The sequence below is a fragment of the Salmo salar genome, chromosome ssa09, assembly GCF_905237065.1.
Source record: "Salmo salar chromosome ssa09, Ssal_v3.1, whole genome shotgun sequence".
NCBI classification, from domain to species: Eukaryota; Metazoa; Chordata; class Actinopteri; order Salmoniformes; family Salmonidae; genus Salmo; species Salmo salar.
Window position 1 is genome coordinate 149,106,194 of NC_059450.1, and position 24,333 is coordinate 149,130,526.

Consider the following 24,333-nt stretch of genomic DNA (forward strand, 5'->3'; position numbering starts at 1 on the left):
TATCATCCTCACACTGTATCTAGACTAGTGTACTGTCATAGAATGTCCTATTAGAACTGTAGAATGTTCATCATCCTCACACTGTATCTAGACTAGTGTACTGTCATAGAATGTCCTATTAGAACTGTAGAATGTTCATCATGTAATACGCGTCTCTGTGTGTTCTTCTCCTGACTGTGTTCCAGCATCCTGAGTTACAACTCTCTACGCTGCATCCCTCCTCTGGCCCTGGCTGGACTACGCTCTCTCAGACTACTGTAAGGGCCGAACTACATACATATACACTGCTCCAAAAAATAAAGGGAACACTTAAACAACACAATGTAACTCCAAGTCAATCACACTTCTGTGAAATCAAACTGTCCACTTAGGAAGCAACACTGATTGACAATATATTTCACATGCTGTTGTGCAAATGGAATAGACAACAGGTGGAAATTATAGGCAATTAGCAAGACACCCCCAATAAAGGAGTGGTTCTGCAGGTGGGGACCACAGACCACTTCTCAGTTCCTATGCTTCCTGGCTGATGTTTTGGTCACTTTTGAATGCTGGCGGTGCTTTCACTCTAGTGGTAGCATGAGACGGAGTCTACAACCCACACAAGTGGCTCAGGTAGTGCAGCTCATCCAGGATGGCACATCAATGCGAGCTGTGGAAAGAAGGTTTGCTGTGTCTGTCAGCGTAGTGTCCAGAGCATGGAGGCGCTACCAGGAGACAGGCCAGTACATCAGGAGACTGGAGGAGGCCGTGAGGAGGGCAACAACCCAGCAGCAGGGACCGCTACCTCCGCCTTTGTGCAAGGAGGAGCAAGAGGAGCACTGCCAGAGCCCTGCAAAATGACCTCCAGCAGGCCACAAATGTGCATGTGTCAGAAACAGACTCCATGAGGGTGGTATGAGGGCCTGACGTCCACAGGTGGGGGTTGTGCTTACAGCCCAACACCGTGCAGGACGTTTGGCATTTGCCAGAGAACACAAGATTGGCAAATTCGCCACTGGCGCCCTGTGCTCTTCAGCAGATGAAAGCAGGTTCACACTGAGCACGTGACAGACGTGACAGAGTCTGGAGACGCCGTGGAGAACGTTCTGCTGCCTGCAACATCCTCCAGCATGACCGGTTTGGCGGTGGGTCAGTCATGGTGTGGGGTGCCCATTTCTTTGGGGGCCGCACAGCCCTCCATGTGCTCGCCAGAGGTAGCCTGACTGCCATTAGGTACCGAGATGAGATCCTCAGACCCTTGTGAGACCATATGCTGGGTGCGGTTGGCCCTGGGTTCCTCCTAATGCAAGACAATGCTAGACCTCATGTGGCTGGAGTGTGTCAGCAGTTCCTGCAAGAGGAAGGCATTGATACTATGGACTGGCCCGCCCGTTTCCCAGACCTGAATCCAATTGGGCACATCTGGGACATCATGTCTTGCTCCATCCACCAACGCCACGTTGCACCACAGACTGTCCAGGAGTTGGCGGATGCTTTAGTCCAGGTCTGGGAGGAGATCCTCAGGAGACCATCCGCCACCTCATCAGGAGCATGCCCAGGCGTTGTAGGGAAGTCATACAGGCACGTGGAGGCCACACACACTACTGAGCCTCATTCTGACTTGTTTTAGGACATGACATCAAAGTTGGATCAGCCTGTAGTGTGGTTTTCCACTTTAATTTTGAGTGTGACTCCAAATCCAGACCTCCATGGGTTGATAAATTGGATTTCCAATGATTATTTTTGTGTGATTTTGTTGTCAGCACATTCAACTATGTAAAGAAAAAAGTATTTAATAAGATTATTTCTTTCATTCAGATCTATAATGTGTTGTTTAAGTGTTCCCTTTATTTTTTTGAGCAGTATATATATATATATACACACACACACACACACACACACACACACACACACACACACACACACACACACACACAGCAACCAAACACACACACACACACACACACACACACACACACACACACTAACAAACGCATAGTAACTCAAATACACAAACACACACGGTAACACACACACACACACACACACTAACAAACGCATAGTAACTCAAATACACACACACACACGGTAACACACACACACACACGGTAACACACACACACACACACACTAACAAACGCATAGTAACTAAAATACACACACACAAAGACACAGACACACACACACACACTAACGCATAGTAACTCAAATACACACACACAAAGAAACAGACACACACACACACACGGTAACACACACACACACACACAGTAACACACACACACACACTAACGCATAGTAACTCGAATACACACACACACACACGCACACACACACACACAGCCTTAATAATAACATGTTTTATGTTTCTCTGTCCCAGATCTCTTCATGGTAACGACATCTCTGGACTACTGGAGGGGATCTTTAGTGATGTGGCCTCCCTGTCTCACCTGTGAGTTGTGTGTGTGTGTGTGTGTGTGTGTGTGTTTCCTGTGTGTATTTGTCCTGTGTGTGTGTGCGCATTATCCCACTCAGCACGCTTAGCAGTGACCGCCTACACCCTCTCCATCTCCTATCTGTGTCAGAGTCAAGTGCTTTCCCAGTCAGAGGGCATGGTATTGGATTTGCAATAAAGACACGCATGACTGAGGGAGTGTGTGTGTCTCTTCAGTGGTGTGTTGGATGAAGCGTGACCTGTCTGAGACAAGCTAAAAGGGTCGGAGTGAAGGATTGATGGAGGAGAGGGAGAGGAGGGAGGGAGGGAGGGAGGGAGGGAGGGAGGGAGGGAGGGAGGGAGGGAGGGAGGGAGGGAGGGAGGGTGTCACAAGAGAGGTCCATGTCTGTTGAACTTGTATTGAGAGTAAAGAGAGAAACAGGGGATACAGCAGGTTAGCCTGGGTTATTAATGTAATACTCTACCTCACATACTAACACATCTATTTCCATTGATGTACTGTAACATGCAGTGGTACAGAGGTTTCCATACATTCAACATCACTGAATAGAAACATTTCGTTTTTCTGATACAGATCCTTACAGAGGTTAATTATAGTGTTGTATGTGGAGGAACTGCCCCCAGAACAGGTTGCTATCCTCTGACAACTTTCAACAGAAATGCTCTGATCCCCTTCCTATTCAGTCTCCATGTGATAGAACTTAAAGGTGCACTATGCAGAAATTGCTCTTATATTTCCTGGTTCTTAGACTTGCTTTCAATTAGAATGTCCAAAAAGTTACATATTGCAGCTTTACTGTATCTTAGACTGCTCTGAGGCAAGAGGACCCCCTCTTGTGGTAGTTGAAAGTATTACACCACATTCAGAGCATGCCTGTACTTGTCTACCTGACTTTCATCTGAATTGGCTGTCAGTCTGATTGATTAATTGAGCGACTGACCTTAACCCTTCCACCCGGATCTTTGACCTCTAACCCTCAGGGCAATCGGTGCCAACCCCCTGTACTGTGACTGTCATCTGCGCTGGCTGTCTGACTGGGTGAAGAGTGGGTACAAGGAGCCTGGCATCGCCCGCTGTGCCGGACCAATGGGCATGGAGGGAAAACTGCTGCTCACCACACCTGAGACCAAGTTTGAATGTCTGGGTAAGAGTGGGAGAGGAGGAGGAGGGGGAGGGAAGGGAGAGGAGGGAGGGAGGGAGGGAGGGGGAGGAGGAGGAGAAAGATGGCGTCAGCTAGTAGGGACCCCAGAAAGATGGCGTCAGCTAGTAGGGACCCCAGAAAGATGGCGTCAGCTAGTAGGGACCCCAGTTAAATTCCAATTGTTCTTCTCCCCGTCCCCAGGTCCAGTGGAGACGTCTGTCCAGGCTAAGTGTAGTCCATGTGTGTCTGGGCCCTGTCAGAACCAAGGTGTGTGTCAGTCTGACCCTGTAGAACTCTACACATGTGTGTGTGCACCCGGCTTCACGGTAAGAACCCACCACTGTCCCCAATCATACCAGAACACTGATCTATTCAACTAATCTGCTTATACACAGTGAGATAAACCTGTACCCAATATAACAAGATATGACTGGATGGAGTGATTTTTATGTCACTCTAAAATCATCTAAAATGTATTATTATAGTAGAGAATACCCTATTGAAAATAGTAATAACATGTATTATTATAGTAGAGAATACCCTATTGAAAATAGTAATAACATGTATTATTATAGCAGAGAATACCCTATTGAAAACAGTAATAACATGTATTATTATAGTAGAGAATACCCTATTGAAAACAGTAATAACATGTATTATTATCGTAGAGAATACCCTATTGAAAACAGTAATAACATGTATTATTATAGTAGAGAATACCCTATTGAAAACAGTAATAACATGTATTATTATAGTAGAGAATACATAATAATTAATAACATGTATTATTATAGTAGAGAATACCTATTGAAAAAGTAATAACATGTATTATTATCGTAGAGAATACCCTATTGAAAACAGTAATAACATGTATTATTATAGTAGAGAATACCGTATTGAAAACAGTAATAACATGTATTATTATAGTAGAGAATACCCTATTGAAAACAGTAATAACATGTATTATTATAGTAGAGAATACCCTATTGAAAATAGTAATAACATGTATTATTATAGTAGAGAATACCCTATTGAAAATAGTATTAAAATGTATTATTATAGTAGAGAATACCCTATTGAAAATAGTATTCAAATGTATTATTATAGTAGAGAATACCCTATTGAAAATAGTATTAAAAATAATGTATATAAAATGAAAGTGTGTGTGTGTGTTACAGGGTAAATACTGTGAGACTCCAGTGGATGTGTGTGCCAGTAACCCATGCACCAATGGAGGAACCTGCATCAGTGATGAACAGACAAGGAGATTCAGGTAGCACATATATACACACACACATATACAAACACACACCCATATACAAACATACACTGGGCCCACACTACACACACACACACATATACAAACATACACTGGGCCCACACTACACACACACACATATACAAACATACACTGGGCCCACACTACACACACACACATATACAAACATACACTGGGCCCACACTACACACACACACATATACAAACATACACTGGGCCCACACTATACACACACATAAACACACCCATATACACACACACACACACAGGGGCGCAACTTTCGCTAGGAATGGGGAGAACATTCTGTAAATTGCATTTTTGTCCACCCCCCCACAGTTTTATCATTGGAATGTGATTTGTTTTTAAATCCGAGGCAACGGTGTGCTTTAGGACCATGTGGACACCTCCGAGTGGTTGTGTAGGCTGTTTAGAATTGTTTATTTTTTAAATGATGTTCTGAAACCAAAGTTGCGCCCCTGCACACACACACACATACATAAACACACACTGACCAGTCTTTCCTCTCTAGTTGTTCATGCCTGGTGGGTTTCCATGGATCGTTCTGTGAGGTGGATGTAGATGACTGTGAGGACCACGGATGTGAGAATGGCGCAACCTGTGTGGACGGAGTAGGCAACTACACCTGCTTCTGTCCTCCCTTCTACATAGGTATGATATATAGACATTCTCTCTAGACATTCTCTCTAGACATTCTATAGACATTCTCTCTAGACATTCTATAGACATTCTCTCTAGACATTGTCTCTAAACATTCTATAGACTTTCTCTCTAGACATTCTCTCTAGACATTCTATAGACATTCTCTAGACATTCTATAGACATTCTCTCCTAGACATTCTATAGACATTCTCTCTAGACATTGTCTCTAAACATTCTATAGACTTTCTCTCTAGACATTCTCTCTAGACTTCTATAGACATTCAGACATTCTAAGACATTATCTCATAGACATTCTATAGACATTCTCTCTAAACATTCTATAGACATTCTCTCTAAACATTCTATAGACATTCTCTCTAAAACATTCTAAAGACATTCTCTCTAGACAATCTCTCTAGACATTTTAAAGACATTCTCTCTAGGCATTCTCTCTAGGCATTCTCTCTAGGCATTCTCTCTAGGCATTCTCTCTAGACATTTTATAGACATTCTCTCAGGACATTCTCTCTATGTATTTTATAGACATTCTCTCAGGACAATCTCTCAGGACAATCTCTCCAGGCATTTTATAGACATTCTCTCAGGACAATCTCTCTAGGCATTCTCTCTATACAATCTCTCTAGACATTCTCTCCAGACATTTTATAGACATTATCTATCGACATTCTCTCAGAACATTCTATAGACATTCTCTCAGGACAATCTCTCTAGACAATCTCTCAGGACATTCTATAGACATTATCTATCGACATATTATAGACATTCTCTCAGAACATTCTATAGACATTCTCTCAGGACATTCTCTATCGACATTTTATAGACATTATCTCACTACATTCTGTAGACATTCTCTCAGGACATTTTATAGACATTCTCTCAGAACATTCTATAGACATTCTCTCAGGACATTCTCTCTAGACAATCTCTCAGAACATTCTATAGACATTCTCTCAGGACAATCTCTCTAGACAATCTCTCAGGACATTCTATAGACATTCTCTCAGGACAATCTCTCAGGACATTCTCTCAGGACATTCTATAGACATTCTCTCAGGACAATCTCTCAGGACATTTTATAGACATTCTCTTAGGATATTTTATAGACATTCTCTCAGGACATTCTGTGACATTCTCTCAAGACATTTTATAGACATTCTCTTAGGACATTTTATAGACATTCTCTCAGGACATTTTATAGACATTCTCTCAGGACATTTTATAGACATTCTCTCAGGACATTTTATAGACATTCTGTCAGGATATTTTATAGACATTCTCTCAGGACATTTTATAGACATTCTCTCAGGACATTCTGTAGACAAAACAACTGTGGCCACATAATATATAGATGAGTAGATACATTACTTTCATAAAGATCATTTTGAATTGATAATCATTTAAAACAAAATATCTCTATTTCTCGCTCCTCCTTACTCTTTCTCTCTCCCTCTCTCTCTCTCAGGGTTGTTGTGTGAGGAAGAGGAGGATGTATGTTCTCCTGGTAGAAACCCCTGTCAGCAACACTCTACCTGCAGCAGCACCACTACAGGCCCCAGGTGACTATACACAGACGCACACACACACACACACACACACACACACATACATATGTTCATGTTCTACGTGTGTGTGTCCAGGTGTGTGTGTGCCCCAGGCTTTGTGGGGGGTGACTGCAGTGTGAACTATGATGAGTGTGTGGATCAGGACTGTCAGAACGGAGCGGTGTGTGTGGACCAGGTAGATGGATACACCTGCACCTGCCCTCAGGGGTACAGGTACGACACACACACACACACACACACACACACACACACACACACACACACACACACACACACACACACACACACACACACACACACACAGGTGTAAATGTGGAAACTATTAGGGCCCTAGATGTGTCATACTAAGTTGGTTTCTCCTTGTATCAGTACTGTCGTTCATTAAGGGTTCAGTTTGAGGGCCAACATCTTAACAATTTCAGTTGAACAATTTGAATGAACATTCCTTAATGTTACATTAGCACATTTTTGTATGGATTACTGTGGCTTTTTAGCGGCTTTTTTAAGTGCAAAAGATTTCTATTCTTACTACATGAAATAGAAACACACACGTTCACAGCACACTACCTTCTCAGACTGGAACACAGAACAAATGGAATGTGTTAGCTAATGTTTGCAGACTATTTCCCTTGTTGAACACACCTCAGGACTCAAGAAGTCTGCATGCTTTGCTCAGGCGTTAGAGCCACATCTTAGTCCTTACTATGTCGTATGTTGTGATCAGTAGTAAATCTCCCCTCCTCTTCCGCCCCCTAGTGGTGAGTTGTGTGAGGTGCCCCCTCCTCCTCCATCTCCCTGTGAGCGGGCTCGCTGTCAGAACAGCGCCCCCTGTGTGGACAGAGGCGGTACTGCGCTGTGCCAGTGTCTGCCGGGGTTCGAGGGTGTGCGTTGTGAGAAGCTGGTCAGTGTGAACTTCGTGAATAGAGATTCTTACCTACAGCTGTCTGACCTGAAGAACTGGCCTCAGGCCAACATCACACTGCAGGTAATCACACACACACACACACACACACAGAGGAAAACACACGTGTGTACACACACACACATTCTGAGCTGTGCGTGTTCCCCAGGTGTCGACAGCGGAGGATAACGGTATCCTGCTGTATAATGGAGACAACAAGCCAATGGCTGTGGAGCTCCATGAGGGACATGTTCGCGTCAGCTACGACACTGGTAGTCAGCCTGGACACACTATCTACAGGTACACGCACTATCTACAGGTACACGCACTATCTACAGGTACACACACTATCTACAGGTACACACACTATCTACAGGAACACACACTATCTACAGGTACACACACTATCTACAGGAACACACACTATCTACAGGAAACACACTATCTACAGGTACACACACTATCTACAGGAACACACACTATCTACAGGAACACACACTATCTACAGGTACACACACTATCTACAGGAACACACACTATCTACAGGTACACACACACTATCTACAGGTACACACACACACTATCTACAGGAACACACACTATCTACAGGTACACACACTATCTACAGGAACACACACTATCTACAGGAACACACACTATCTACAGGTACACACACACACTATCTACAGGTACACACACACACTATCTACAGGTACACACACTATCTACAGGTACACACACACTATCTACAGGAAACACACTATCTACAGGACACACTATCTACAGGTACACACACACTATCTACAGGTACAACACACACTATCTACAGGTACACACACACTATCTACAGGTACACACACACTATCTACAGGTACACACACTATCTACAGGAGCACACACTATCTACAGGTACACACACTATCTACAGGTACACACACACTATCTACAGGTACACACACACACTATCTACAGGTACACACACACACTATCTACAGGTACACACACTATCTACAGGAACACACACTATCTACAGGTGCACACTATCTACAGGTACACACACACACTATCTACAGGTACACACACACACTATCTACAGGAACACACACTATCTACAGGAACACACACTATCTACAGGAGCACACTCTATCTACAGGTACACACACTGTGGGAGATAAGCAGCTGTGCTGAACGGGAAAGAACATAAATATTTTGGTGCTGATTAAAGAAGCAATAAAGGCCTTCTTTAGACTAGTTGAGTATCTGGAGCATCAGCATTTGTGGGTTTGATTACAGACTCAAAATGGCCAGAAACAAAAAACTTTCTTCTGAAACTCGTCAGTCTATTCTTGTTCTGAGAAATGAAGGCTATTCCATGTGAGAAGTTCCCAAGAAACTGAAGATCTCGTACAACGCTGTGGACCACTCCCTTCACAGAACAGGGCAAACTGACTCTAACCAGAATAGAAAGAGGAGTGGGAGGCCCCGGTGCACAACTGAGCAAGATGACAAGTACATTAGTGTCTAGTTTGAGAAACAGACGCCTCACAAGTCCTCAACTGGCAGCTTCATTAAATAGTACCCGCAAAACACCAGTCTCAACGTCAACAGTGAAGAGGCGACTCCGGGATGCTGGCCTTCTAGGCAGAGTTGCAAAAAAAAAATCCCATATCTCAGACTGGCCAATAAAAATAAAAAATTAAGATGGGCAAAAGAACACAGACACTGGACAGACAAATCTACGTTTGAGGTGTTCGGATCACAAAGAAGAACATTCGTGAGATGCAGAAAAGATGCTGGAGGAGTGCTTGATGCCGTCTGTCAAGCATGGTGGAGGCATTGTGATGGTCTGGGGGTGCTTTGATGGTGGTAAAGTGGGAGATTTGTACAGGGTAAAAGGGATCTTGAAGAAGGAAGGCTATCACTCCATATTGCAACGCCATGCCATACCCTATGGACGGCGCTTAATTGGAGCCAATTTCCAGGACAATGACCCAAAGCACAGCTCCAAACTATGCAAGAACTATTTAGGGAAGAAGCAGTCAGCTTGTATTCTGTCTATAATGGAGCGGCCAGCACAGTCACCAGATCTCAACCCTATTGAGATGTTGTGGGACCAGCTTGACCGTATGGTACGTAGAAGTGCCCATCAAGCCAATCCAATTTGTGGGAGGTGCTTCAGGAAGCATGGGGTGAAAACTCTTCAGATTACCTCAACAAATTGACAACTAGAATGCCAAAGGTCTGCAAGGCTGTAATTGCTGCAAATGCAGGATTCTTTGACGAAACAAAGTTTGAAGGACACAATTATTATTTCAATTAAAAATCATTATTTATAACCTTGTCAACATCTTGACTATATTTCCTATTTATTTTGCAACTCATTTCATGTATGTTTTCATGGAAAACAAGGACATTTCTAAGTGACCCCAAACTTTTGAACACACACACACACACACACACACACACACACACACACACACTACATACAGGTACACACACCAACGTCATCTACATTCTATTCACAAACACCGACTATCAGAAAATAATAAAATATCACCGGCACCTAACCTCTGACCTCTAACCCCTGACCTCTGGTGTTGCCGTAGCACTGAGACGGTGAACGACGGGCGTTTCCATACGGTAGAGCTGGTGACCTTTGACAGGATGGTGAACCTGTCTGTGGATGGGGGTGCGCCCACCACTCTGGACAGTCTGGGAGGGGTCCCAACTCTGTCTGGAGAGGCACCGCTATACGTGGGGGGTAAGACACACCCCACATCAGCTGAGTGCTAGGTTCAGGCCCTAACCCACCCTATTACATATTAATATCCAGTATAGGATATATATGGGTCTCATGTCCTCTCCCTCACTCTCTTTCTCTCTCTCCACTCTATTCTCTACTCCTAACCTATATATCCTTTCTCTCTCACTCACTCCCTCTCTCTCTCTCTCTCTCCCTCTCTCTCCCTCTCTCTCTCCCCTCTCTCCCTCCCTCCCTCCCCCTCTCTCTCCCTACCTCCTCTCCAGGTATGCCAGAGAAAATGTCCTACTCCTCTCTGAGTCTCTTCCAGCCCCTCAACTCCTCCAGTTTCCACGGCTGCATCAGGAATCTGTACATCAACCACGAGCTGCAGGACTTCACCCAGACCACTATGAAGGTATGGTGGGAGACGGGGAGGAACATTCTGGTAACTTACCCAAAATTCCCAGGTTTTTCAGAAATACCAGTTGGAATATTCCCAGAAACCTAGGAGTGAGAAGTTAGAGAAATATTTATTTTAGTATTTTATTTCTGAAGCTAAAGACAAATTTTCACACTGCGTCGATAACGTTTTTTTCAAATTCTAATTGTTTGATGTGCTGAAGCCGGGGGTGGTGCCAGGATGCCAGCCCTGCAGGGAACTGTTCTGCCTCCATGGAGTGTGCCAACCGGATGGTGCCCAGGGACCCCTCTGCCACTGCCAGCCTGACTGGGGTGGGTCACACTGCGATCAGTCAATCGGAGGAGGCCTTGTTGGGGGAGATGTTGCCCCGGCAACCGCGGCTAACCCATGCCAGGGGAATAAGTAAGTGTGGTTGGGGATGGGAGACTGGAGAGTGAGTGGTAAAGGTTTGTAGTCTGCTGTGGTTTATAGTGGGTCTATGTGGCTTGTTGTTATCTTGTGTTTTATCATGTTGATTTATTTTGGGGGTAACTCATTAAGTACATGGTTTAATTGATTGTGTTGTCCGAGTCCCAGCTTTTGTATTTTCCCCACTGTATTTTTCTTATAGCATCTTTCTCTTCCTCTCCCTCCATCTCTCCCTCCCCCTCTCCCTCAATTTTTCCCTCCCCCTCTCCCTCCATTTCTCCCTCTCCCTCCCCCTCCATTTCTCCCACTCCCTTCCCCTCCATTTCTCCCACTCCCTCCCCCTCCATTTCTCCCACTCCCTCCTTTTCTCCTTCCCTCTCTCCCGCCATTTCTCTCCCTCTCCCGCCATTTCTCCCTCTCCCTTCCCCTTTATCTCTCCCTCCCCCTCTACCTCTCCCTCCATCTCTCCCAGGTGTGTGAGAGGTGTGTGTGTGGTTCAGGATGTTCAGTCTTACAGGTGTGAGTGTGAGGAGGGCTGGCGCGCCACCCTGTGCAATCAACAGGGGGAGCTAACAGCACCAGCAGTGCCAGAGGGACCAGCCAAGCCGTGTTCAGTGCTGCTCTGCCAACATGGCCACTGTCAGCTGACTGAGGGAGGAGCGACCTACTGTCTCTGTGACACGGGATACACCGGGGACACATGCGACACAGGTAAGGATGGAGGGGAGAGGATAGGAGGGGGACAGGTACGAGAGAGAGAACACCTGTGATACAGGTAAGGATGGAGGGAGAGGATAGGAGGGGGGGGGGCAGGTAAGAGAGAGAAGGTTATGACAGAGCGGAAGAGGTGTGGAGGGAGGATGGAGTGTGTGTTTGACAGGGAGAGATATTGGAACACTCGGCCGCGTCACGCCATTGGCCATTGTTGAGTATTCTCAAGATGTTTAGTGGTGCCTTGTCATTCTTAAAGGGGGCTAGAGATTGTTTTGTCTTGGAAATACGATGCCATTCCTACATTAGGAAAACAATTAGTAGGAATCAACTTTGCCATCATTATTATGCCGTCAAATTTTCTTTAGACAAATGTCATTAGCTAGCAAAGTTCCTAAAGAAAATGTATAGCAATGCTAACTTTAGCAAGCAAAAATGTGGTGCTTTCCCTTCACTCTTAGCTAGCTAGCTAGCTGATACATTTAAAGTCAATCGGACGACATCACAATGATGACAAACAAATGAACTTCAGACGTAATGTTGACAAGCGCCAACTGAGAATGTATTGAGAAGAAAGTTGTAGGGCACCAGTCCTTAAGAGAGCATTCAAAACAACGATACATGAATAACCACTACTGTGTTTGATGATGTCACACTACTCAGCCTCTTTAACCTCTCACCTCTGGCCTCCAACCTCTAGTTGAGTCAGCGTGTCGCGGCGAGGCGGTGCGTGACTTCCACCGGGTGCTGCGCGGCCACGCCGACTGCCAGACGACGCGGCCCTTCTCCTGGGTGGAGTGTCGCGGGGGCTGCCAGGGGGGCGGGGCGGCGTGCTGCGCCCCACTGAGGGTACGACGCCGGCGCTACACCTTCGAGTGCGACGACGGAAGTTCCTTCACCCAGGACGTGGAGAAAGCAGTCGAGTGCGGCTGCAAGGAGTGTGTGTAGAGTCGTTGAGGTGCTACACACGTACACACACCTGTGCAGCGCACTGAGCTGAAGAGGAGTCACTAAACACACTGTGGGAAAGTATATATATATATATAAAACATGGACATTGTCTGTGTGTTGTGGACAACAGTGTTTGTAATATAGGACAGTTCTTCCCTGGCAAGGACGGCCAACCAACACGAAACCAACCAACCTCATCTTCATCATCTTCATCTACATCTACATCAGCAACTACCTAAAGAAAGTCAACTGTGGTCTCACATTAGTAATGTTATATTGAAAGGTCATTCTTTGGATTTATACTGTATTGTACACCACTTTATCCAAGTGCTCAAATCATTGTAAATGGAGGAACCTGTGTGATGCATGGCAGCCATGTTGGCAACAGGAAAACGTCGAGACACTTCTCTAGTTTCTTCCCGTTAAATGAGAAACTGCTGCTCTTTTTTACCATTTAATCTGTGTGCATCTTTCACTGGGCTGCAATGCCAGTTCGCCCTCTAGTGGCCGGTCTTATAACGAGGGTGTTTGAAGGTTCAGATGGGGGAAGAGGGTGCATTTTAGAGAGCAGCTGAGGCCCTTTGGCCTACTTTAAAGAGGTGAGGGCCTTTTGAGGCTATGTGCCAGTTTGATTTTAGCCAGAAACTTCCTTAATATTCGTCATGGTAATTGGTTATAATTGTATCATTGAGTAAAACCCGCCTCCTATCTCTCTCTCTGGTCCAATCAGTCTCCTTCTACCACGTCTGCAGTATTATGAAATTCAACAGAAATGTAGCTTTGATAATATTTTATTTATATTGTCGTAAAACTAAAACAGAAATGTGCATAACCTTTGTTTAACATTTACATTTTTTGCTTAGATGTTTTTATTACTTAGTGTTATGTAGCCTAATGTAGCCCTTTGATTATGATACAAAACGGTGAATACTTAACAGATTGTAATATATATCATTGCATTTCATTTGGACATAGTATTTTTATATGTTGAAATGGAAAAATGGGTGTTTGAATCCTGGCATGGGAGAGACTACACAGACGTTGTATTGGGTCTGTAGACTGAAGCAACATCTTGCTGTTCTTCTATACTGCCTGATCTAAAGCTGCCAAAACCAGTCAGCCAACCTATTGTCAGTCTAATACACAGTGTCGTCACGGAGACGTTAAATGACTATGATGTTATTGTTCTTATTACATGTTGTCTACCTACTTGGTGAATATAATATCATCAATGATTTGCTTCAGATTATGTGTGGTGATGTTTTATTTATTTCAATAAAAGACATGATTTTCTCTCTTCCACCTTGAACGTGTTGTCAGTTTTCTCTGTGGCCTTTGACCTGGATGTGTGTGACCTTTAACCTGAACGTGTCAGTACAGTGTTTTGTCCAGGGGAGAGAAGAGGTCACGGAGTCTATGAGCTCTGACAGATCTTAGTTAATCATCCTTGAAGAGAGAGAGCGTGATGGGGAAAGAGGGAGAATGACTGAGTGGAGGACAACAGAAGCAAATGAAAGGAGGAGGAGTGGGGGAGATGGAGGACAGGATAGAAAGAGGGACAGGAGAGGGGACGAGAGAAAGCCAGAAGAGGAGTTAAAGAGAGCAGCCTTGTTCGGTGGTAGTGTCTCAGGGAGAGGAGAGAGAGAGCAGCCTTGTTCCCTGGCTGTGTCTTGTGGAGAGGAGAGAGAGCAGCCTTGTTCCCTGGCAGTGTCTCAGGGAGAGGAGAGCGAGCAGCCTTGTTCCCTGGCAGTGTCTCAGGGAGAGGAGAGCGAGCAGCCTTGTTCCCTGGCTGTGTCTCAGGGAGAGGAGAGCGAGCAGCCTTGTTCCGTGGCTGTGTCTCAGGGAGAGGAGAGCGAGAACAGCCTTGTTCCCTGGCAGTGTCTCAGGGAGAGGAGAGCGAGAACAGCCTTGTTCCGTGGCTGTGTCTCAGGGAGAGGAGAGCGAGAACAGCCTTGTTCCCTGGCAGTGTCTCAGGGAGAGGAGAGCGAGAACAGCCTTGTTCCGTGGCTGTGTCTCAGGGAGAGGAGAGCGAGAACAGCCTTGTTCCGTGGCTGTGTCTCAGGGAGAGGAGAGCGAGAACAGCCTTGTTCCGTGGCTGTGTCTCAGGGAGAGGAGAGAGAGCAGCCTTGTTCCCTGGCAGTGTCTTGTGGAGAGGAGAGAGAGAGCAGCCTTGTTCCCTGGCTGTGTCTTGTGGAGAGGAGAGAGAGAGCAGCCTTGTTCCCTGGCAGTGTCTCAGGGAGAGGAGAGCGAGAGCAGCCTTGTTCCATGGTAGTGTCTCAGGGAGAGGAGAGAGAGAGCAGCCTTGTTCCCTGGCAGTGTCTTGTGGAGAGGAGAGAGAGAGCAGCCTTGTTCCCTGGCTGTGTCTTGTGGAGAGGAGAGAGAGAGCAGCCTTGTTCCCTGGCAGTGTCTCAGGGAGAGGAGAGAGAGAGCAGCCTTGTTCCGTGGTAGTGTCTCAGGGAGAGGAAAGAGAGAGCAGCCTTGTTCCCTGGCTGTGTCTCATGGAGAGGAGAGAGAGAGCAGCCTTGTTCCCTGGCTGTGTCTCAGGGAGAGGAGAGAGAGAGTAGCCTTGTTCCCTGGCTGTGTCTCGTGGAGAGGAGAGAGAGAGCAGCCTTGTTCCCTGGCTGTGTCTCGGGGGGCCGTAGGGTAAAACCATCCCAAACCCCAGAGTTCAGGCTGTTTAATGAAACTGTGATTTATATGGAACCTGAACCATAAACCATAATATATCCCCCTCTGTGTGATTGGTTCTGCCAGGCCTCTACCACCCCCTGTGAAAGCTGGATACACACACATGCGAAGCGTACGAACACCGGCACACACACCCTCCCCCTCGCCCCTTCACCAGCATCTGCACCCCTTCCCCCTCTCTTTAAAGAGATCAAATCATACTACCACCACCCCCAATACCAATAAAGCCCACTGACTACCATATTCAGAGAGGAAAGACCCACACACAAAAAAGAAAATGGTCTCTCCCTGAAAACAGGTTTTAATATCCAGTCCGCTGTATAGTCTTATTTGCTGCTTCCAGCCTGTCCTGTTGTGGTGGGCCTGGCAACTGTCCCAGCAAAAACTAACACACATTTCCCTGCGTCCAGTGTACAACGGACCAGTAGAGACTGTGTGTGTTAACTATCCAGAATAGAGAAGTTATTACACTCTTAGACAAAAGGGTTCCAAAAGGGTTCTTCGGCTGTCCCCATAGGAGAACCCTTTGAAGACTCCTTTTGGGTTTCTGTGGAAAGGGTTCTACACAGAACCCAAAAGGGTTCTCCTCTATGGGGAGAGCCAAAGAACCCTTTTAGGTTCTAGATACAGCCTTTTGTTTCTGAGTGTTGATACCGTAGCACTGGATGGCAGTATATCACCACACACTTCTCTGATGAACTACTAGAGCATAGTGAACACAATGAAAAATACCAAATTGATATAGACTAAGCATAGTTAAAACTATCTTGATCTCGGAGCTCTGTAGCATATAAACATACACTGTATTACTTATGTAGTCATACAGCCAAGGGTATCTTATATATGGGCCCTCTGGTCAACAGTAGCGCCCTATATAGTGAATAGAGTGCCATTTGGGATCTAGCCTTAATCTTTAGTTTCATCTAAGAGCTTTGTAGATGTTTGAATGTATAATGTGTTACTAACATATTAACACAGACAACAGTGTGGTTATTCGAAAAAGGGGAAAATGGTGATTGGAGATTTTGTCTTAGTGTTGGATTTTAATCATAAATATGTACTTATGCTACTTTCCTAATGTATCCATTATAAATGCACACACAGACATGATTCTATCATATATAATTAACAATAATTATACAAATAAGTATTACACTTATAACAATAAATAGAACAAATCCAGTGTAAGAATGTACAACGATCCAGAGATATTTTCATGACAACAGACGACTCATTTAACATACTATACCTGATAATCCTCTGGTATCCATAGTTACCAGCATAGGGCAGTTGGAAATGTCTGGGAGAAAATGTTACAAAAGCTCCAATAAAACACACACACATTTTGATGATCAAATATCAAACTGTCAGTATATTGGACAATGTTAATGATGGGGGATTTGAAAGTGTGAGTCTGAAATAACTCTCTTTCCTTGTCTATCTCTATCCCTCGCTCTCTTCATTCCTTCATCTAGTCTGACTGGTCTTCTCTTTCCTTGTCTATCTCTATCCCTCGCTCTCTTCATTCCTTCATCTAGTCTGACTCTCATCCTTCATCTAGTCTGACTCTCATCCTTCATCTAGTCTGACTCTCATCCTTCATAGTTTTGGACTCTGGTCCTCTCGTCCTATCTAGTCTGCTCTCGCCTTCATCTAGTCTGACTCTCATCCTTATAGTCTGATCTGGTCCTCTCGCCTTTGTGACTTGGCTCGTCCTTCATCTAGTCTGACTCTCATCCATCATCTAGTCTGACTCTCATCCTTCATCTAGTCTGACTCTCATCCTTCAGGACTCTGGTCCTCTCGTCCTTCATCTAGTCTGACTCTCGTCCTTCATCTAGTCTGACTCTCATCCTTCATCTAGTCTGACTCTGGTCCTCTCGTCCTTCATCTAGTCTAACTCTGGTCCTCTCGTCCTTCATCTAGTCTGACTCTCATCCTTCATCTAGTCTGACTCTCATCCTTCAGGACTCTGGTCCTCTCGTCCTTCATCTAGTCTGACTCTCGTCCTTCATCTAGTCTGACTCTGGTCCTCTCGTCCTTCATCTAGTCTGACTCTCATCCTTCATCTAGTCTACTTGACTCTGGTCTCCTCTTCTTCTCTTCTGACTCTCGTCCTTCATCTAGTCTGACTCTCGTCCTTCATCTAGTCTGACTCTCGTCCTTCACTAGTCTGACTTTGTCCTCATCTAGTCTGACTCTCGTCCTTCATCTAGTCTGACTCTCGTCCTTCATCTAGTCTGACTCTCGTCCTTCATCTAGTCTGACTCTCGTCCTTCATCTAGTCTGACTCTGGTCCCATCTAGTCTGACTCTCGTCCACTAGGACTTCATCAGTCTGTCCTCATCTAGTCTGATTGGCTCTCACCATTTCGCTGGATAGGTCCCCTCTCCTTCCTTCCCCTCTTTTCCCCTCTTTATCCTCCTCTACTCTCCGATTCTCCACTCTGCAGCTCTACACAGAGCAGATGTCCTTTTTTGATATGATCATGGTTAGTGCTCTCCTGGTACCCATCATCAGCCTGCCTGCCCTGCCCTTCCATATACACACACACAGCTGCCCGCTGCCTGCATTGCTCTGCCACACACAGGCCCCAAAGGCTATTTACAGTGGTGATTTGAGAGAGCGGGGAGGGAGAGAACCCGGTGAAAGGAGACAACAGGAGGGATAAATTGGGATGTAGTCTGAGGGGGGGAGAGAGAGAGAGAGAGAGAGAGAGAGAGAGAGAGAGAGAGAGAGAGAGAGAGATGAAGAGAGAGAAAAAGTGCCAGAGGCAATCTGAATATTTCAGTCATGTGCCAAGGGTTAAAGTTAAGCTCCAGAACTTTGTTAGAATTTCAGTCAGTAGTTTTGAAACAGGTGTTTTTTGTGTACTACATCATCCATTTCGTATGATTTGTTTCATATGTCTGACTTTATACTTTCTAGGCTTTAGTTAACAGACTGAGCTTCTGCATCTGTGATCAATCAATTGGTTTTATTGTAATATATTTGAGGTTTTTAAAGTATGGCTGGAATTCTCCTTGTTTGAGTCTTAGGTTTTCATTCTAGTAACACAACCAGATTATGGACAATACTGAAAGGGTTTAGGGTCATAGTTCAGGGGTCAAACAAACTAATATCTCCATGTTATCTTTTCTGATGCAGAAGATTATTTCCCAGAGACGGTTGATTCCTGGGTGTTGTGTACTGTGCTGAAAGGAGGCTGTGGTGCGGGCGGTGGTGAGATCTAGCCGGTGTCTGTGTGTGTGTGTGTGTGTGTGTGTGTGTGTGTGTGTGTGTGTGTGTGTGTGTGTGTGTGTTGCGCTAATTGAAAACGGTATCGTTGGTCATTAATCTGTAATGTGGTGCCACCGCTGGGTGCGACGCCCAGAGATCACCGCGGGGAGGGACACTGATTATGGTATTGACATTTCCGACGCCACCAAGCAAACTGTACCGGTGAAGGAGTGGAGAGATAGAGGTGGAGAAAGTGTGTATGAGAGAAGGGAGAGATCGATGTGGAGAAAGTGTGTATGAGAGAAAGAGAAAGCGAAAAGAAAGAGAGACAATGAGAGATGGTGAGATGGCGTGCGAGAGGGAGCGAGAGAAAGAAATGGGGAGCAAAAGAGACTGCAAGACAAAGAAAATAGAGACTGACAGTCAAATCACATCACATTTTGTCACATGCGCTGAATACAACAGGTGTACACCTTACCGTGAAATGCTTACTTTACAAGCCCTTAAACCAACAATGCAGTTTTAAGAAAATAAGAATTAAGAAAATATTTACTAAATAAACTAAAGTTAAAAAAAGTAACATAATAAAATAACAGTAGCAAGGCTATATACATGTACAGGGGGTACAGGTTAGTCGAGGTAATTTGTACATGTAGGTTGGGGTAAAGTGACTGCATAGATAATAAACAGTGAGTAGCAGCAGTGTAAAAACAATGGGGGGGGGGCACAATGCAAATAGTCCGGGTGGCCATTTGATTAATTATTCAGCAGGCTTATGGCTTGGGGGTAGAAGCTGTTAAGGAGCTTTTTGGTCCTAGACTTGGTGCTCCGGTACCGCTTTCCGTGCGGTAGCAGAGTGAACAGTCTATGACTTGAGTCTTTGAAAATTTTTGGGGCCTTCGGTGAGTGCTATTACCATCAAGTAGGTGGACGGATGTAATCCCATGACACTGAATTAGAAGGTTGAGTGATCGGTCCCAGTCATGTATACCGTTTTATTTTTTTTACCCTATCCCAAACCTTAACCAGTAGAATGAGGGCCTGAAATTAATGTTTTAGCTCTATCCCAAACCTTAACCCTTACCTTAACCAGTAGAATGTGGGCCTGAATTTAACCCTTAACTTCTAAATGGGACTTTTGGCGAAATGGAACGATACAGAGCAGCAGGGAAAAAAACACCTTGAAATGACATTTGGAGAACATGGATGAACGTCTAATTCTGCAGTGAGACTGTGAGAGCTTGTTGCTCTTGCACGCACACACACACACACACACACACTTACAAACCAAAAGACGGAGAGTCCTTTTGGAGCTTTAGGCACAACGAGAGGAATAAATATTTGATACGGGGATGACCTATTTCCTATGCCCTGAAAAGCTGTGTCTTTTCTCTCTCTCTATTTCTCCCCTCTCTAATGCTGAGTCCTCTTTCCCCAGGCCCTGTAAAAAACAGAGAGGAGAAGGATGGATGGAGAGGTTAAGAGAGATCAAGAGTGTGGAACAGAGAGAGGTTGAGATGGAGAGAGAAAGTTTGAGTGAGATGGACAGAGCAAAAGAGAGAGAGAAGCTAATTTCTTTGACAGTAGAGTTAGCTCATCATCATGCTCTCTGCAACATGTCAAACCCTGCAAAGGGACAGCAGGACAGGAGATTAGCAGCCACATATACTCAATGTTTACAGTACACGATGGACGCTTCCAAGAACGTTAGACAGATATAGGGGAAAGAGAGAGAGAGAGAGAGATAGAGAGAGATGGCGACATGAAAGGCAATGAATAAAATAGAATATGTAAACATTTTATTTATTTATTTTAACTGTGAAAGAATTCAACAGACAGGAAAAACAAAGGAAAGATGATAATCGGAAAGAATAGACCAAGAGAGGAAGAGATGGATAAATACAGAGAGAGAGAGTGACAGAGCGACAGAGCGAGAGCAGATTAGAAGTACTAAATCAGAAGATGACTGACGTGGAAGGGGGAGGGAGGCCTGTGAGAACAGCAGATTTCTAATTCATCTTAGTATTCTTGGAGGGTGGTACTTAACCCTCGCTGACCAACGCTCTATCTGCAATTAACACACATTACACCACACACACACACACACACTACAGACGTACACATACCCTGTACAATACTGTACAGAACAATACTAAACACATGTATAAATACTGTTTATACAGTAATATTGCCCTAAAATAGCCTACCCACACTGACACACACACTCTCTTCTAAGACTGCCCTGAACAACACAAAACTGATCAACATACACAGATTGAAAGGAGGACAATCAGATCATTATTTTCACAACAAAATTTATTAGAAGAATAGTGGTTTTGAAAAGAAGCTCTAGCATCATACCACCTTACAGAACGGTACAGCTGAAATGTGTTGCCAAAATGGCATTTATTCCAAATTTCAATAATAACATAACCAGTAAAATATTTTATTTTTTTTACACATGCACAAAGACGGATCTAATCAGCCCGAAGTTCAATGCAAAATAAAAAAACAAATAACAGACCACAGATTTTTTTATATATATTTTTTTTATCACATTAGGAGACAGACTTTTTATTATTTCATTAGCCCATTTACTAAAATCTGATTTTGCATTAAAAAAAATTGTGGAAAACAAAAACAAAGTGTATTCAATCAACCAATCATTCAATCAACAAATCAATCAAACACAATTCATGTGATCGTCTTTTAAGTGCTCAATTAAAACGGACATCGATCAATCATACAAGCCTAGAATAAAAACTCCAACTCACACAGTACAACAAAAAAAATGGATAAATGTTCATAAACAAAAACTACAGTAAGAGAAAAATATTTAAATTATACAATGTTCTGCCCAAACTGTAAACAGTAGTAGATATTGAAACAAATGAGGTTCATTCCAGTTTTTATGGAGAAAGAGAGAGAAAGCCTTCCGGGTGTGAGGTACGGGTTGGACTCACAGAAAGAACCAAGTATAAAAACGAGCTATAAGGAACCGTTCTATAACAGGGGGCGAGACATTGCTTTCCACAACAACAGCGCCCCCTATCTACTCCATCTGGATAGCATGAGGTATATCAACAAACCCAGAAATCTCTCTCGGAAATACAGAGGAAACACCAGGCCCTGAATAGTTCGCCTGTTAGAAAGTCGAGTTATGTTAGCAAAGCCTTAGCAAGGAAAAGTCACCAAGTAAGTAAGTAGAAGTATTTCATTCATTAAGAATAAACCAGTCTCGGATCATACCTGCAGCAGGGCTATCTAGAGAAGTCAGACACCCAGCGTTTGAAAACCTTTCTAAGAACCCCGACCAAACTGATATCTCCATCGCAGGCATCATAAACCAGCACCAGACCACACCAGCACCAACGCCAGCACCAAACATTATGAGTATATAAAGAAGGATTGCCAAGTTCAAATGCAAAATATGAAGAACTATCAACCAAAGTCAGAAGGTTATTTTGAAAACGTATCGCCAGGTAGGTACAGGTACGCAACAAAAGATGTACGTAGGCTTACCAGAATAGCTTACCAGAAGTCCCATACAACAGCAAGCCAGCTAGTCATCCATCATCAACCACTCAGCAGCACTGAACAAAACAAACACAAAAAGCTGCAAACAAAACATGCCAACTGATCTATACATTTTTCATTTTTGTCGCAAAACGTCAAAGGAACTGCGAATAAAATGACTTTTCAGTTGACTGGCTGGCTGTGGATGATAGTTTCTCCCTCAACTTGATGACTGTGGTTTTACAAGTTCCAGAGGTGCCTTTTGTTTAGGTCAGACGGTTCTGTGAGGTGATTTGTTGATGTTCTGAGAAGATTACAGCGCTAACGCTGACGTTTGATTGATTGGCAGGTGAGCCAGAAGGCAGTACTCACGCTGTTGTGTTCAGAGGTGTTGTGTTTGTAAGAGAGGGATAGAAGGTTACACTTCTAATGAGGTGGCAGTCAAAGTGCCATGTCAGCTTATAATATACAGTAGCTTGTCATAAGCATCTAGGACCTGCTATGTCATCCTTATGACAGTGTTATGTAGCCTTACGGCAGTGTTAAGTAGCCACTACGCAGTCCCCAGTATATAAGCCACAGACTCTGAGTGGCACAGCGAGAGAGGGCAGTTATTACGTCTTTGAGAGACCCTCTCCACCTGAGCTGAGAAGTAGATAGACATTCATTAGATTTGGGATCTTAATCTACATTTTATAAAATATAATTACATTTTTTTTTAAGAGGGACCAAGGGAGAAAACAAAAGACAAAATTAAAGTAACTTTTCAGGACACTTGACATTTTCATTTTACAGTGAATAATAATACAAAAGTAATATAAAAAATATGAAATAATCATAATAACTAAAATAGCTATAGATCACTGCTAGGCCTCAGAAGCTAGAGAAAGTACCTGAATAGAGTGAGAGCAGTGTTATCTTAATTCCCTGAGGATGTCTGGGTAACGTAGTGTCTGGGCTGAGGATGTCTGGGTAACGTAGTGTCTGGGCTGAGGGTGTCTGGGTAACGTAGTGTCTGGGTGACGTAGTGTCTGGGCTGAGGGTGTCTGGGTGACGTAGTGTCTGGGTAACGTAGTGTCTGGGCTGAGGGTGTCTGGGTTACGTAGTGTCTGGGCTGAGGGTGTCTGGGTAATGTAGTGTCTGGGTAATGTAGTGTCTGGGCTGAAGATGGCTGGGTAATGTAGTGTCTGGGCTGAAGATGGCTGGGTAATGTAGTGTCTGGGCTGAGGATGTCTGGGACATGTAGTGTCTTGTCCGTGAGGCAGAGAGTGGGTGATATAATTCTTTCTATAGAAAGCATTGAAGGGTGCATTCAGAACTGCAACGCTTCGGCCTTGCACTATTAAACCAGTGTCAGTGTTGCAAAAACGTTAAAAAGAGCACTGATAGTTCTGTGTTGCAAACGCAGCTCAGGCTACAGTATGGTTGGAGGGCACAGGCTTCACAGGCCCGATAATAGGAAACTAAAAGCATTTCACACCGTCAAGCAGCAACACATACAGGCACTCACACACTCCCAATTGTTTCATTTTTTTTTACTTTAAAGAAGGAAAAAGTTATTCTGAAAAGAGCTTTAGCAAAAAAACACTACGAGAGCGGTTGCAGCGACAAAAACAAACCTTAAGTGCACCTCTTTCTCGAAAAGGATGGCTTCTTTCGAGGGCAAATATTTCA

General features: G+C 44.3%; 1 protein-coding gene across 1 annotated transcript in view; it reads left to right on the forward strand.

Moving 5' to 3' along the window:
* LOC106591151 (slit homolog 1 protein) overlaps positions 1-14,545 on the forward strand; it is a 56,753-nt gene extending 42,208 nt beyond the window's left edge. Inside the window, 15 exon segments of the mRNA XM_045687032.1 lie at positions 186-257; positions 2,363-2,434; positions 3,419-3,582; positions 3,781-3,905; positions 4,758-4,852; positions 5,388-5,527; positions 7,002-7,095; positions 7,177-7,314; positions 7,858-8,086; positions 8,172-8,302; positions 10,609-10,763; positions 11,030-11,160; positions 11,369-11,568; positions 12,047-12,285; positions 12,986-14,545. Coding sequence (XP_045542988.1) covers positions 186-257; positions 2,363-2,434; positions 3,419-3,582; positions 3,781-3,905; positions 4,758-4,852; positions 5,388-5,527; positions 7,002-7,095; positions 7,177-7,314; positions 7,858-8,086; positions 8,172-8,302; positions 10,609-10,763; positions 11,030-11,160; positions 11,369-11,568; positions 12,047-12,285; positions 12,986-13,233 — 2,233 coding nt within the window. The 3' untranslated portion in view covers positions 13,234-14,545.
* The last annotated feature ends 9,788 nt before the right edge of the window (positions 14,546-24,333 follow it).